Here is a 13,066-nt window from a genome sequence, read left to right on the forward strand (position 1 = left end):
CAAGCTGTCGATGTGCTTCTTACCATTCGCGTGCTAGTCTTTTCATTAGTTTGTTTTTCTGGAAACTGGTGTCATCGGGTACGGCCGTAGACGATAGTAATCTTCCCTGTACATGAGTCAGGCGTTTCGTAACCAACCATAGTCAGATACATCTAAAAAGTTGGTAAAAAAAGCCCGCAATTTAGTCTCAAAAACACCTCGCAGTCCTCAAAGTGGCTCAAAACAACTGTTTCATTCGTTGTGTGATACAAGGAAAATAACCTAATTACAAAATTGAGCAAAAACAACGTAAAACAGCAACATAGGCGCGTTCACGTTGAAACCGGAACCAACCAAATTGAAGCAACCTAATGGCGCCGAGCGCGTCAGCGCTCTCTATCCGCCAGTGAGGCAACTACTAAAATGAAAAGGCCTATAGGGACGCTGAGGCCAAATCCTTCGAGCGGCGCCAGGCTGTTGTCTTTTGAACGGATGTCTCATTCCAGCGAGACTGCTGCTCATTCAGGGTACGGCGATGGTGATTTTAGCAGCTTCTCCACAAAAACTGCACTAAGGACGCTTAGGGGTTCCGCGCAGCGATAATCTCGCGCTTTTTAAACCCGGTCGTGGAAACGCTAAAAGTGTATTCCGAAGGAGTTTAAAATGACGCCCTCTATACATAGCTCTATTGGGGTTTCTTTGCATCTTGATGTACAGAATAAAAATATATTGCTTTCAAACAATCATGCGGTCATTTTTAATCAGAACTAACGAGAAACGGGTGACGTAATTTGATAGGAGATACTGTAAAATAACAAAGGCATTACTTTGCTCGTTAATTACTTGGGACTCTAAAAAGTACTTTAGTACGTCAGTAAAAAACTAACGCGTTACCAGTAACGTCGTTACTTGTAACGCGTCAGTTAAAACACTGGTCAAAAGTAATGTTGAATCACGTTCTTAACGTTTACATCAAATTTATTAATCCAATTTTCCTGCACACAAGCAGCAAAAGGATGAAAAATTTAGCAGAACAGCGTATTGAAATATTCGACTTGATATCCCATTTCTCGCAGAGGGTAGAAGCCCAAGATTCTGAAGTACAGCTTGTAGTCGGCGGCATTAAGTTTTATATTTCGGCGACGGTTGAGAACTCGGTCGATCTGAGAACGGTCCCGGACATGGCGAGGGTTCCTAAATTTGAAATTACGAATGAATGACTGAAAACAGTTTAACCGTGTCCACTTCGAGACAATATTTTTCACAAATGGCTCACTTTCGAGGATTCACAATGGTAGTAGCTTGTAGTCGAGAGCCATAAGGTTTGTATTTCATCACCAGTGTAGAACTCTGCCGACCTCAAAACGTTCCTGGATGAGGCTTGTGTGCCCGACTGTGAAATCATGAACGAATGCCTGGAGGTAGTCTTACATATCCATTTCGAAACAAGTTTGCCCAAAACATCATGAGCCATTCCACTTTGTGAAGGTTTATGACCAGCGAAGTTGTTCGGTACACGACACAGACCGTCCTCGAGGAGCCGAAGGAAACAAAACTTGCACGACGGAACCGCCACCCCGGGAGAGCGGAAGGAAATGAAACTATTACGCAAGCGCTTGGAACGACGACAAAGAGAGGGCGGTGCGAGCGTAGACATGGCCGACGCTATTTGCACAGTGGCAAATATTTTGGAAGCCTTTATGATCGACCTGAGAGTCTATGGATAATTAAAATGGTGCCTATTCATAACTACCCTACCGAAAAAAGAACAGTGTAAATTTACGCTAACTGGATGATAGAACAGGAAATGTAACTGGTTTTATTGCTGGAAACCTGAACTCCAGTTTGCCGATAACGAAAAGCTGTATTGTTTTTTTCGGTAGGATAACCTACTGGATAGACTTATTGCTAAATTACCCAAGCATCAAAGAGAATGCAGGGAACGGTGTTCTACGCACCGTATGTGCCGGCGTCTGCAGCAGTAACTGTTCTAAAGCAAAAGCCCAAAACAAAAGGCATTTTGCACGCACGTTTATGGTCACACACACGAATAATCCACGGAACCCTAGCCATAGACGGCTTTACTGTAAAATGACTTATTTTGGAAGATTCTCCGTAGCAGCAGCATATACTCGAGAGTCCTTAATTTTTTTTTTTTTTTTTTTTTTGTATTGAGTAACGAGTTAAGCTTTCTCTCGATCTCGTTGGAGCTTAAAAAGTTCCTGGATGACGCGCGGGTGCCAGAATATCAAAAGATGAGCGAATACGTAAAAACGGCCGATTCATCCCCACTTTGAGACCGGATTTCACATAAAAGACTCATTTTTAAATATTTCCCATAGTATCAGGATGGGCTTGAGGGCTTTACATTTTATATTCCGCTTTTTGTTCTTAACTGCTTTGTGCTCAAAAAATTCCCTGGCGGGGCACGGTTGCCCAATTTTCGAAAAAATTAACAATGCGCAAAAGCAGCCTAACCACCAACACTGTGAGACCCGTTTTCTCGAAAAGGACTAATTTTAAAGAATTTTCCATCATATCAGGATGGGCTCGAGTACTGTAAGTTTTGTATTCTGTTTTAGCTGGAAACTGCGTTGTGCTCAAAAAGGCGAGGCGCGCGCGCCCAAATTTGTAAATATGAACAAAAGCGTATAAAAAAGCTGAACCATCCCCATGTTGAGACCGGTTGTCTCAGAAAGTAATATTTCTTTTTAATATTTTTCATAATACCAGGATGGGCTCGAGGTCTCTACATTTTATAGTCCAGCATTAGCTGGAAACTGCGTTGTTCTAAAAAAGTTCACAGGCGAAGCGCGTTTGCTCAAATTTCAAAAGATGGACGAAAAACAACCGAACCATCCCCATTTATAGAAGGTTGTCTGAAAAAGTAAATGTTTGAGCATTTACCATAATGCCAGGATGGGCTCGAGGGCTCTACATTTTGTACTCTACCTCTTGTTAGGAACTATAGGGTGTGCTCAAAAAGTTCCCTGGTGAGGCGCGCGTGCCCAGATTCCAAGAGAATAACGAATTCGTATAAACGGCTCAACGTACCCCACTTTGAGACAACGCTACTCAGTATGCTTTGATTTATGAGGATTTGGCTTGATGGACGCGCAGGACAAAATTATAATTCGCGTTCTTTCTGCTATTTGCTGATTTTGTGGTTTTGAATGACGCTCAGCAAGTTTCTAATTCAAACATTATGTTTATTTTCGCTAATCAAACCTACTTAGCAAAATTTGGTTAAATAGTCAACTTATTGTAGACACTAACCCATATATAATGTCCCCTTGGCAGTATAACTTACGTGATTATATTGCATTACTTTAGAATTGACGAACTTTTAACAACGATAAGAGAATCCAAAAATAAATACCCTCTATACATGATATAAATGTAATAATTTTAATATCGTAGTACATTCGGACGTGGCATAAATGCCACATAAGCGGTAGTTTTTATACTTTCTTTCTGCCCAAGTCCAGGCGCAGCTGATGCTACGAGCTAATGGGACCAATCAATCAGCGTCAAAAGTGCAAGTCACTAGGCCTTTTCTGTTCATGATTGGTTCAGCGATGATAGACAAGTGCAAAAACGCGACGATCACCATGATGTGCTTTTGACGCTTTATTGATTGGTCCCATCAGCTCGTACCGTCAGCTGTCTGGACGTAAAGGTGAAACGAAGTATGGGCCCTTTAGATAAAAGAGCGCCATCTGTCGCACGGAAGAGCAACCAGCCCCCGACGCCATCTTGAAGGATACTGCGTCGCTCAAGCCAGTCAGCGCACGTTTCAATGTCGCAATACTAATCACATTTACGTTCGCGTTTTGTTGTGTAAAGTCAGATGCAGAGTGGTCTGGTGTCCCGAATTAGTGAAGAAACTGCATTTGTCTTCTCTTGCCGTTATGTACAGACTACAAATTAGCCACGAGGTGGTGATTGCCCATTCTCCGCGTTTAACGCGGTGATTTGCAAGTGAGCCGGAAAAAGAGTTTCTGTTGTCATTTTTGAAAAGTGTGCGACTTTTTTTTTTAACACAGCTTTATTTGTGTGAAGGCTTTACCAGTTAACGCGGGCGATAAGTAAAGCTGGGGCCTCGCGTGCGTGTCTGGAAAATTAATACAGCTGAATAATGACTGCGCTCAAACTTCTAAGTACAATTCAAAGAGACGTTATCATTACATTTTTGTATGAATACGTGTAACGATTGGTTTCTGAGGATTGGTTTTTTAGCAGCTGCGTTACAGAAGGCGTCGGAAAATTATTCAGCTATGAATATGACTAATTAAACAATAAACTAAAATTAATTTCGTGCAACAGGTTTTAAAGTAGGTGCTTAATCTATGTGTGCGCCACTGTTAGAGTCTCTGGCAGAACTGTAAAAGAGTCCAAGGAGAATTGCAAAATAGTCAAATTTTGCTTTTACATAAGATGTCTAGACAGACTAGCGCCATTCAAGCGAACGGAAAGGCACAGTGCTTTCCAAAACTGCTTCTAGACATGAAGCCTGCTTGGTTCGAGTGTTGTCTGCAAACGGATATAGTCTGTTACAAAGAAGGTAGGGCGACGAAAAGGAAGGCCGGGGAGGAGGAAGCAGACAGAACGCTGGAGAGAGAAGCAGGTTTCCCCTTTCCTCTCCAGCGTTCCGTCTGCTTCTTACTCCCCAGTCTTTCTTTCACTCGCCCTACCGTCTTAAGTTCTAAGTTACAATAGCGACTTTGTCAGTGAGAGGACTTGCAAGCGCAGCACTATCAAATCGGTGGGACCGTCCTCACCGGATCGCCCACAACTGTGCACTGCGTGCTATATAAACTCGCAATTGATCGGGAATATATCTAGAATGGCAGGATGATGCAACCGCAAGCCTTTCAACTCGCGTAGTTACGAGCACTCACTTATCTTTCATATACACGGTGGCTGCAAGCGCATTACCGAAACCCACACAAAGAAATTTTCAAGGGAATAATCCACTCTCACTTATAATAATTAATAATATCCCTCAGTCTCTCCTCCCGTCCTTACTGCGAGCATAAAAAATATAATATCTTGTTGGGTGATGAAGAAAGGCAGGTGTATTTCACCCACGACCATCTCACCACTCCACGAAACACGTCCTGGGGTGATGTAAACACAACGGAAGCATCCGCCAAGATGGCGTTCTTGGCCCAGTGTACCCAAAGTCACTGGATCTGGGAAAGTAGCACGATTGCCCTCCCACCTGCTATCCAGACTCAAACAAATACCAGCAGAGAGACAACAAAAACTAACAAAGTGATTGGCTCATCGACGCCGCTTGTCATGGTGATCGCCATTTTGGAGACTTTGAAAGCTTCGAAGCTTCGAAAGGGTCGTTACAACCAGTCGCACCAAGGTCGTTATGGAGAACCATCGTCGTGAAAGCGTTCCTCGGCCAACATGAGCGCCTTTGGCACTGTGCATGCAATGAACTTATCGCTCATGCTTGTTTCCCCCGATCTCTTACAATTATGTTGCTCTTCTTGAGTGTCTCAAGACACTAATATTATTTTTCAATGCCTCCAAGCACTGACGTTGTGTGCGAGGCTCGTGAGGCTCAGGTGGTGCACCGTCTTCATTGATGACAGCCGTCCCCCGCGGCGTATCTTCGTATGACCGAAGACAAAGTTGCTCGCAGCGGCCAAGAAGCTGACGCTTCAATTCAGGGTCCATTTTGCGCGCAGTTCGCACAGAACACAGAAGCTACCAGGGGAGTCCCCACGAATTGAAATTAGAAGGAGGGGGGGGGGGTCTAATTTTTAGGGGGGGATGGAAGGGGGGCATTAAGAATAGAGGAGTCGCTCCGAATTAAGGGAGTGCCTTCAGAAAAAAATTACACCATCTTCCCGAGGGGAACCATGGGGCGATGCGGAGCATCGTTCCATTACACTTCATCGGAAAAACGGAGTGAAGTGGAGTCAACAGCAATGAACTGAACGCGCGCAGAAATTGGTTTGCTCTTTATGTTTTATACAGCCTTGATGGAGATGCGCCTCAACGGGTAATCGGTCTCTTAGCTGTAGATGAGAAATTTATCCAGTGCAGTACAACCGCTAACCTGGGGTTTTTAACGTGCATCACGCAGTAGTCATCACACGAACGCGTGCCGGTACGAAACTCATCCACATCGAAACGGGCGGGGGTGGCGGGGACTCGAACCCAGGAGGTTCCCAGCTTAAGCTTTCGCTCCACGCTCCACGCTCCGAGCTGAGACGCGTTAGTCCACTCGGCCACTTCCTCCCCTTGAACGCGCGCAGCGCGCTACCGCTGCTTATATTCAAACTTGAAGGAGAGGAAACTAGAGGAGGAGAGTTGCGCCTGCGCGCGCGGTGTGAGTAGAAGCGAACGCACCCGAAGTGCACGCAGCTGGTAGCTGCGTGAACTTCGCGCAGCTGTTGAAGAGAGAGAGAACGCACGCGCAGCTGTTGCAGAGAGGGACGCAGCTGGTAGCTGCGTGCACTTCGCGCAGCTGTTAGAGAGAGAGAGAATGCACGCGCAGCGAGGAGAGTTGCGCATGCGTAGTGTGAGTGCGGACTACGACGCCGCGGGACATAGCCCGAGCAAGAGATGCTCCGCATCTAAAACAAATCGTGTGGGGGGGGGGGGGGGGGGTACACCCACCGTAGGGGATGTAAAAGGAAGCCACTCAAAGCTACGAAAGGTTGCAGTACGCACACAAGCCGCACCGGGAATCGATACGCTGCGTGCATCGTTCAACCCTTAGACTCCGCAGTCAAGTCAATCCAAGAGCGAGGAACGGGGCGTACTTCTCCGGGCGCGCAAAGCGAAAGAGCGGAGGTTAAATAGGCACCGACTAAATTAGTCCTGTAACATAACAATTGCTAAATTTTTTTTTTCTTTCGCGGAAGATTGGTTTTGTGAAATGCTTGTCCCAATTAGGCCGTTGAAAAAAAACATCTTTTTTTTTCTTTTCAGTTAACCTGGAACGCGATAGCGTTATCGGGCCCCGTTCGCAAAGCCTTCTCATATAATCCCACGCTCGCTCCCAAGCCTTGCAAGCGTGTGTGCGTGGCATAGTCGGTAGCGTCACTTGTCTATGAAGAATCACGTGTCACGTAACGTCACACAGACACGTGACGCCACCGTGACGTCATGTGACGTTACACGTGAGCGTTGTGGGTTAGAAATACCACTTAAGGCCACATGGCCTGACGTCACACGCTTGACGTCACGAGTGGGTGCTACATCATGAACCTATCAACTCGCTAAATTTTCCCACCAAATTTTTCCGCTAAACTTGGCGGGAAAAAGTTTCCGCTATATCTGGAGGAAAACGTTTTCGCTAAAATTGGCGGGACAAATTTCCACTAACTTTAGAGGAAACTTCTTGCGCCAAGTCTAGCGGAAATATTTCCCGCCAATTTGGCGGGTCGATACGGTCATAACGCCACAGCCACGTGGGACGTTAAAGTGGCTTTGACGTCATCACCCAATCGACCAACTAAATTTGGCGGAAGAATTTTCCGCTAATTTTAGTAGAAAAGTATTCCGCCAACTTCAGGGTGATCAATTTTCCGCCAAATATGACGCCACCGGATTTTCTGCGGCACGAGCTCCTTGAAGGGATATTACAACAAAATTTCGTCGCTTCTTTCTTATCCTATTCCTGTTCAACGAAGCAGTATCACATCACGTACACCAATTTCTTGTTAAAAAAGTCACAAAAAGGAATTTTAAAACGGAATGAACGATTAGCAATGAGCACCTAGTGGATGCCGGTAAAGTTTCGTTTGGAATGCCCGTCAAGGAACCTTTACAAGTAGTGACAATGCCTGTCTCGCCTCCGGCCACCATGAGAGAAGTGACGGAAAAACCCCCTTTTCGCCGGGACTCTCTCTTGTGTGTCCTATAGTCCGTCTACAAGATTATAGAGCTGAAGTGGCCAGGCTGACCCGGCCTAGGAGTCACAAACAAAACCACGAAGGTTACAAGAGCAACGGAAAAAGGGGGGGGGGGGGGGGGGGGGGTGTTGACTTTTGCTTAGAGTAATAAACAAAACCCGAATCACTTTCAATCTATCCGAGTCAGAAGCTGTCAAACTGTACGTATAAGGTCGCAGTAGCAGAAGACTACCAGGCTGCAACCTGTCTCTCAATTTAAAACGCGTTCCATTTCTCTTCTTGGGGAAGTGATCGTGTGACCGGTGGGTAGGCGGGTGAGCGTGTGTGTGTGTGTGTGTGGGGGGGGGGGGAGCAGCGAGCCGCACTTAAACACTCGAAGAGCGGCATGCGCCTCGCAAAACGCAGCTTGGCCACCTCTGTTATAGAGGATTAACCAGTCAGTCAAAATTCGTACAAAACAGGCTTTGAGATCAGTTGCGGTGGCGCTATCGCTGCCGTGCTTCGGCCACTCCGGTGGCTGGCTGGAACTGGTAGGACATCCTGTTGACGTCAGTGCCACCGCACATTCACTCATCCCGAGACAATCTACGTCACGATTGCGCCGAATGTCACGTGCTCTCCCATGGCTGTTTTCGAAACGCTTGCCAGAGGGGACCGTTTATAAGTAAAAATACAGCCATCAGGCTCAAAATACAAACGTGGGATTGCATGATCCGAGAAGCAGCCGCTACTATCCTGCCCCTTGACAAATTCAATATAACTGTAACTTTTATAATATCAAATTTTTATTGCACAGAAAGAAAGAAAGGCAAAGTAACGTGCAGCCCGGAAAAAGAACATGGAGATCCTTGTGCAGTTCCTGACAACCACCGGAAATACTATGTAGCTATACATTTGAAAAAAATGTACTCACATGTGCATGCATACACACACACACACACACACACAAAGGAAACAGTGGAACTCAGAGAGAAAGCAACACATCATACATTAAACAGCCCGTAAATCAATTTCAGAAATCACAGTTCATACACCACGATCAAGAATTTTTTTCTAAAAGCGCTAAGTAACTGGAATTTTGAAAGTTCATTGAGAAACAAATTATGGTAATGAGGTATCCAAAAAAGTGAAAGCTGCTTACAACTCCCTGTAACGCCGAATTAGAGCGCAGCTCTTGAGGAGGAGGAGGGAAGGGCACGGGGGGGGGGGGTTAAACTAACCAGGGGGGTCACGTGACCCCCAATGCCGATGATGTCATCACTGACGTCACTGATGACGTCATCAGTGACGATGACGATGCGGGTACCGACGACGTCATTAGTGACGTCACTGATGACTTCACCAGTGATGATGACGATGACGATGCGAATGTCGGTGGCGTCATCAGTGACGTCGCTGATGACGTCATCAGTGATGATTACGATGACGATGCGGATGTCGGTAACGTCATCAGTGATGATGACGATGACGATGCGGATGCCGGTGACGTCATCAGTGATGATGACGATGACGATGCGGATGCCGGTGACGTCATCAGTGACGATGACGATGTGGTGCCGGTGACGACATCAGTGATGACGTCATCAGTGATGATGACGATGACGACGCGGATGTCGGTAACGTCATCAGTGATGATGACGATGACGATGCGGATGCCGGTGACGTCATCAGTGATGATGACGATGACGATGTGGATGCCGGTGACGTCATCAGTGATGATGACGATGACGATGTGGATGCCGGTGACGTCATCAGTGATGATGACGTCATCAGTGATGATGACGATGACGATGTGGATGCCGGTGACGTCATCAGTGACGATGACGTCATTGGGGGGTCGCACGACATCGGCGGGGGTCACGTGACCTCAGGGGAGTCACGTGACTTCGGGGGGTCACGTGACCTCGGGGGGGTCACGTGCCCCCCACGAGGTCACGTGACCCCAGTGGGGGGCTCGCGCAGTGCATTATGGGACATTTCCCATGATGCACCGGGGTCACGTGACCTCGGGGGGGTCACGTGCCCCCCACGAGGTCACGTGACCCCGGTGGGGGGCTCGCGCGGTGCATTATGGGACATTTCTCATGATGCACCGCGCGGTTACGCCGACGCCGACGCCGACGGCGACGCCGACGCTGCTCAAGCCGGAAACGGGCCCCTAAGAGCTGCGCTCTAAAAGATCGTACTATTTTTAGAGCGCAGCTCTTAGGGGCCCGTTCCCGGCTTGAGCGGCGTCGCCGTCGCTGTCGGCGTAACCAAGGTCATCCCAAAGTCCCTTGACCCCCAAGGTCATCCCAAGGTCACGTGAGCCCAAGGTCACCCCAAGGTCACGTGACCCCTCCCCAAAGGTCACGTGACCCCCAAGGTCACGTGACACCCAAAGTCACGTGGCTCCCCAAGTCACGTGACCCCCGCGGTCACGTGACCCCCGATGACGTCATCAGTGACGTCACTGATGACGTCACCGGCATCCGCATCGTCAGCGTCATCATCACTGATGACGTCATCAGTGACGTCACTGATGGCGTCACCGGCATCCGCATCGTAGTCGTCATCATCACTGATGACGTCACCGGCATCCGCATCGTCATTGTCATCATCATTGATGACGTCATCAGTGACGTCACTGATGACGTCACCGGCATCCGCATCGTCATCGTCATCGTCACTGATGATGTCACAGGCATCCGCATCGTCATCGTCATCATCGCTGATGACGTCATCAGTGACGTCACTGATGACGTCACCGGCATCCGCATCGTCATCGTCATCATCATTGATGACGTCACCGGCACCGCATCGTCATTGTCATCATCACTGATGACGTCATCAGTGACGTCACTGATGACGTCATCGGTAACCGCATCGTCATCGTTACTGATGACGTCATCGGCATCGGCATCGTCACGTGACCCCCCTAGGTCACGTGACCCCCACCCAAGGTCACTTGACCCCCCCAGTACCCTTCCCTCCTCCTCCTCCTCAAGAGCTGCGCTCTAATTCGGCGTTGCAGGGAGTTGTAAACGGCTTTCACTTTTTTCTTTCACTTGTATACCTACGACAACCAAAGCGTGATGCCCTGCGCGCCCGTCTGTCACGGCTCAGCTTCTAAATTTGACGAAAGCGTTTCACGCCTGCTAAATATAACGGGAACCTTTCATTTCTGTTGGGTCATGCTCCAATTTAATTTCCCCGCTAAATTCAGGAAGTAAACCTGAACTGTTGTATATAGCTGTACACTAACTCACTGCCCTGCTGAAATTAGTAGGGGCAGTTTTTGTCTAAATTTAGTGCAAAAACCGCTAAATTTAGGGAAGAACTGCTGCATGATACACCAATTCAATTTAGGAAGAATTGGCAAGGACTTGGCGCGAAAATGACGCCGCTTTGAGGCACGCCGAAAGCAGTGAGCTAGATCGACGTCTGAAGAAAATAAACGGATCCAGAGAGGGGGGTAATGGCCTTACTGTAAATGAAATTACTTGAATCGAAAGTACTTTTTTGTGTAATTAGTAATATAATTAATTACTTTTATTGGCTGGCAATTTAGAAATGTAATGAATTCTTTCAAGGCAATCATCTTAACAGCATTACTCATTGCTTTCGAAATTACATTTCCGAGGCCCATCTAAGTGCAAAATGTTTGACGGGATACTCAGGTGCGAGACAAAGACATGAGTGCATGCTATTGGGTTGTGGTCCTACTCAGGATCCTCACTGACAGTGAATAAAAGACAAAGCTATTGATTGGCGTTTTACATGCATCGCAGTTTAGTATGCGTGTAGGAACTTCTGAGAGTGTAGTTCAACTTCTTAACATATTGCAGCTTGGCGTTTATTATCGAATGCTCTCAGCCTGGTTCACCTCTCAAACAGGTAAACAGATTCCACCCTGATTTCGAACTGCCGCCTTGTATCCTTTCAGGTGGGATCTTTACGAATACAACTTGCTATCCTTTTGCATACACTAATGCAAAGTGTGCCGTTGTGTTGATGAATCATTGGAACCATGGTAAGCACTCGATATCCGAACCGAGCATATATTTCGTAAGAATTAATGATCATTCAATCTAGTCTACTTAATTCATTACATCTTTCTGTTTATTGTTGTTGTAAAATTAAGAAACACTCCCACATTATAGCAGCTTGTTCGAAAACAGGAGCACAGCTACCTCGCCGTCGTCACCGGTCACACTTTTATATGCCTACCCTTCAGTGAGTCAGTAAATATTTTCTTAGTGGGTAGGTGACGCCATCTCTCGACCAATCTTGGGCTCATCGACCAAGATTGCTCATTGCACTGGCGTGCGGTCGTGCATCACGTCTGTGTGATGCACGTTTAAGACCCCAGGCGTACAGCGCTGGTAAATTTTATCATCTACAGAACGCTGCCTAAACATCTAACTAATTTTATTTTTGCCTCTAACACTATAAAAAGCGAAAATCTGTCCTCTCAGTTAATTCCGAGTCATTAGAACAAAAAAAAAAAAGAAAGAGAGCGAGAAAGACAGAGAAAATATTTTTATTGTTGAACATACAAAATTTCCGGCGTTGGTTTACTAAGACCGTACAACAGACTGTTTCGTGATATTAACCATCTAAAGAGCGTATTTAAACGTAAATTAAAAAAAAAAAAAACAATCTAGGACAAAAAGCAGACACGAAGTAAATGAAAGCTCTGTCCCTCCTTTAAACAAGGGTGTTTCGATTTCCTCTTTGCGTTACATTAAATTTGCGTTGAACCTATTTTCTTAGGAAAAATGTTGATTTTTATTGCTTATCTGAAGGAAACGCGGAGCATTCAAGCTAAAATATTTTATTTTTGTTTTTGAAGCGAGCGATTTTGTAAATTCTAGTATAATGTTTTTTTACTAAATTGCTCTACTTTTTTATTTAAGCTGCCAAAAACCAGTGCAAAGAGGAGACCCCAAATCAGGAGGATGGAACTGAGAAAATAACGGCCACTACTGGTAAAGTGGGGATATCTTATTTATCTATTCATGGAACTTGCCTTCAACGTCACTGTGCAATACAAAAACGCTATGAGAAAACATGTGAATTGAAGGCAGTTTAAGCAAAAAAGTTTTTGTGTTGTGCAGAGGGTATCCGACCCTTGTGAAGCTCCTCAGATGTGACCTGTGACACTGACCCAAAAACAAAAATCCGCCATCGGTCCTTCGGATGTAAAAAACACTGGAACTCAG

The 13,066-nt window shown here is 46.3% G+C and overlaps 1 protein-coding gene across 1 annotated transcript in view; it reads left to right on the forward strand.

The window, feature by feature from the left end:
• LOC115320332 overlaps window positions 1-12,832 on the forward strand; it is a gene marked incomplete at its 3' end in the record, with an annotated part of 28,490 nt that extends 15,658 nt beyond the window's left edge. The window contains exons 4-5 of the mRNA XM_042288335.1: window positions 11,788-11,874; window positions 12,761-12,832. Of these exons, the coding sequence (XP_042144269.1) occupies window positions 11,788-11,874; window positions 12,761-12,832 (159 nt within the window). The remainder of the gene's footprint in view (window positions 1-11,787; window positions 11,875-12,760) is intronic.
• Window positions 12,833-13,066: the final 234 nt, after the last annotated feature.

This window comes from Ixodes scapularis, unplaced genomic scaffold (genome assembly GCF_016920785.2).
Source record: "Ixodes scapularis isolate PalLabHiFi unplaced genomic scaffold, ASM1692078v2 ptg001909l_1___fragment_2___debris__unscaffolded, whole genome shotgun sequence".
In the NCBI taxonomy this organism is placed as follows: Eukaryota; Metazoa; Arthropoda; class Arachnida; order Ixodida; family Ixodidae; genus Ixodes; species Ixodes scapularis.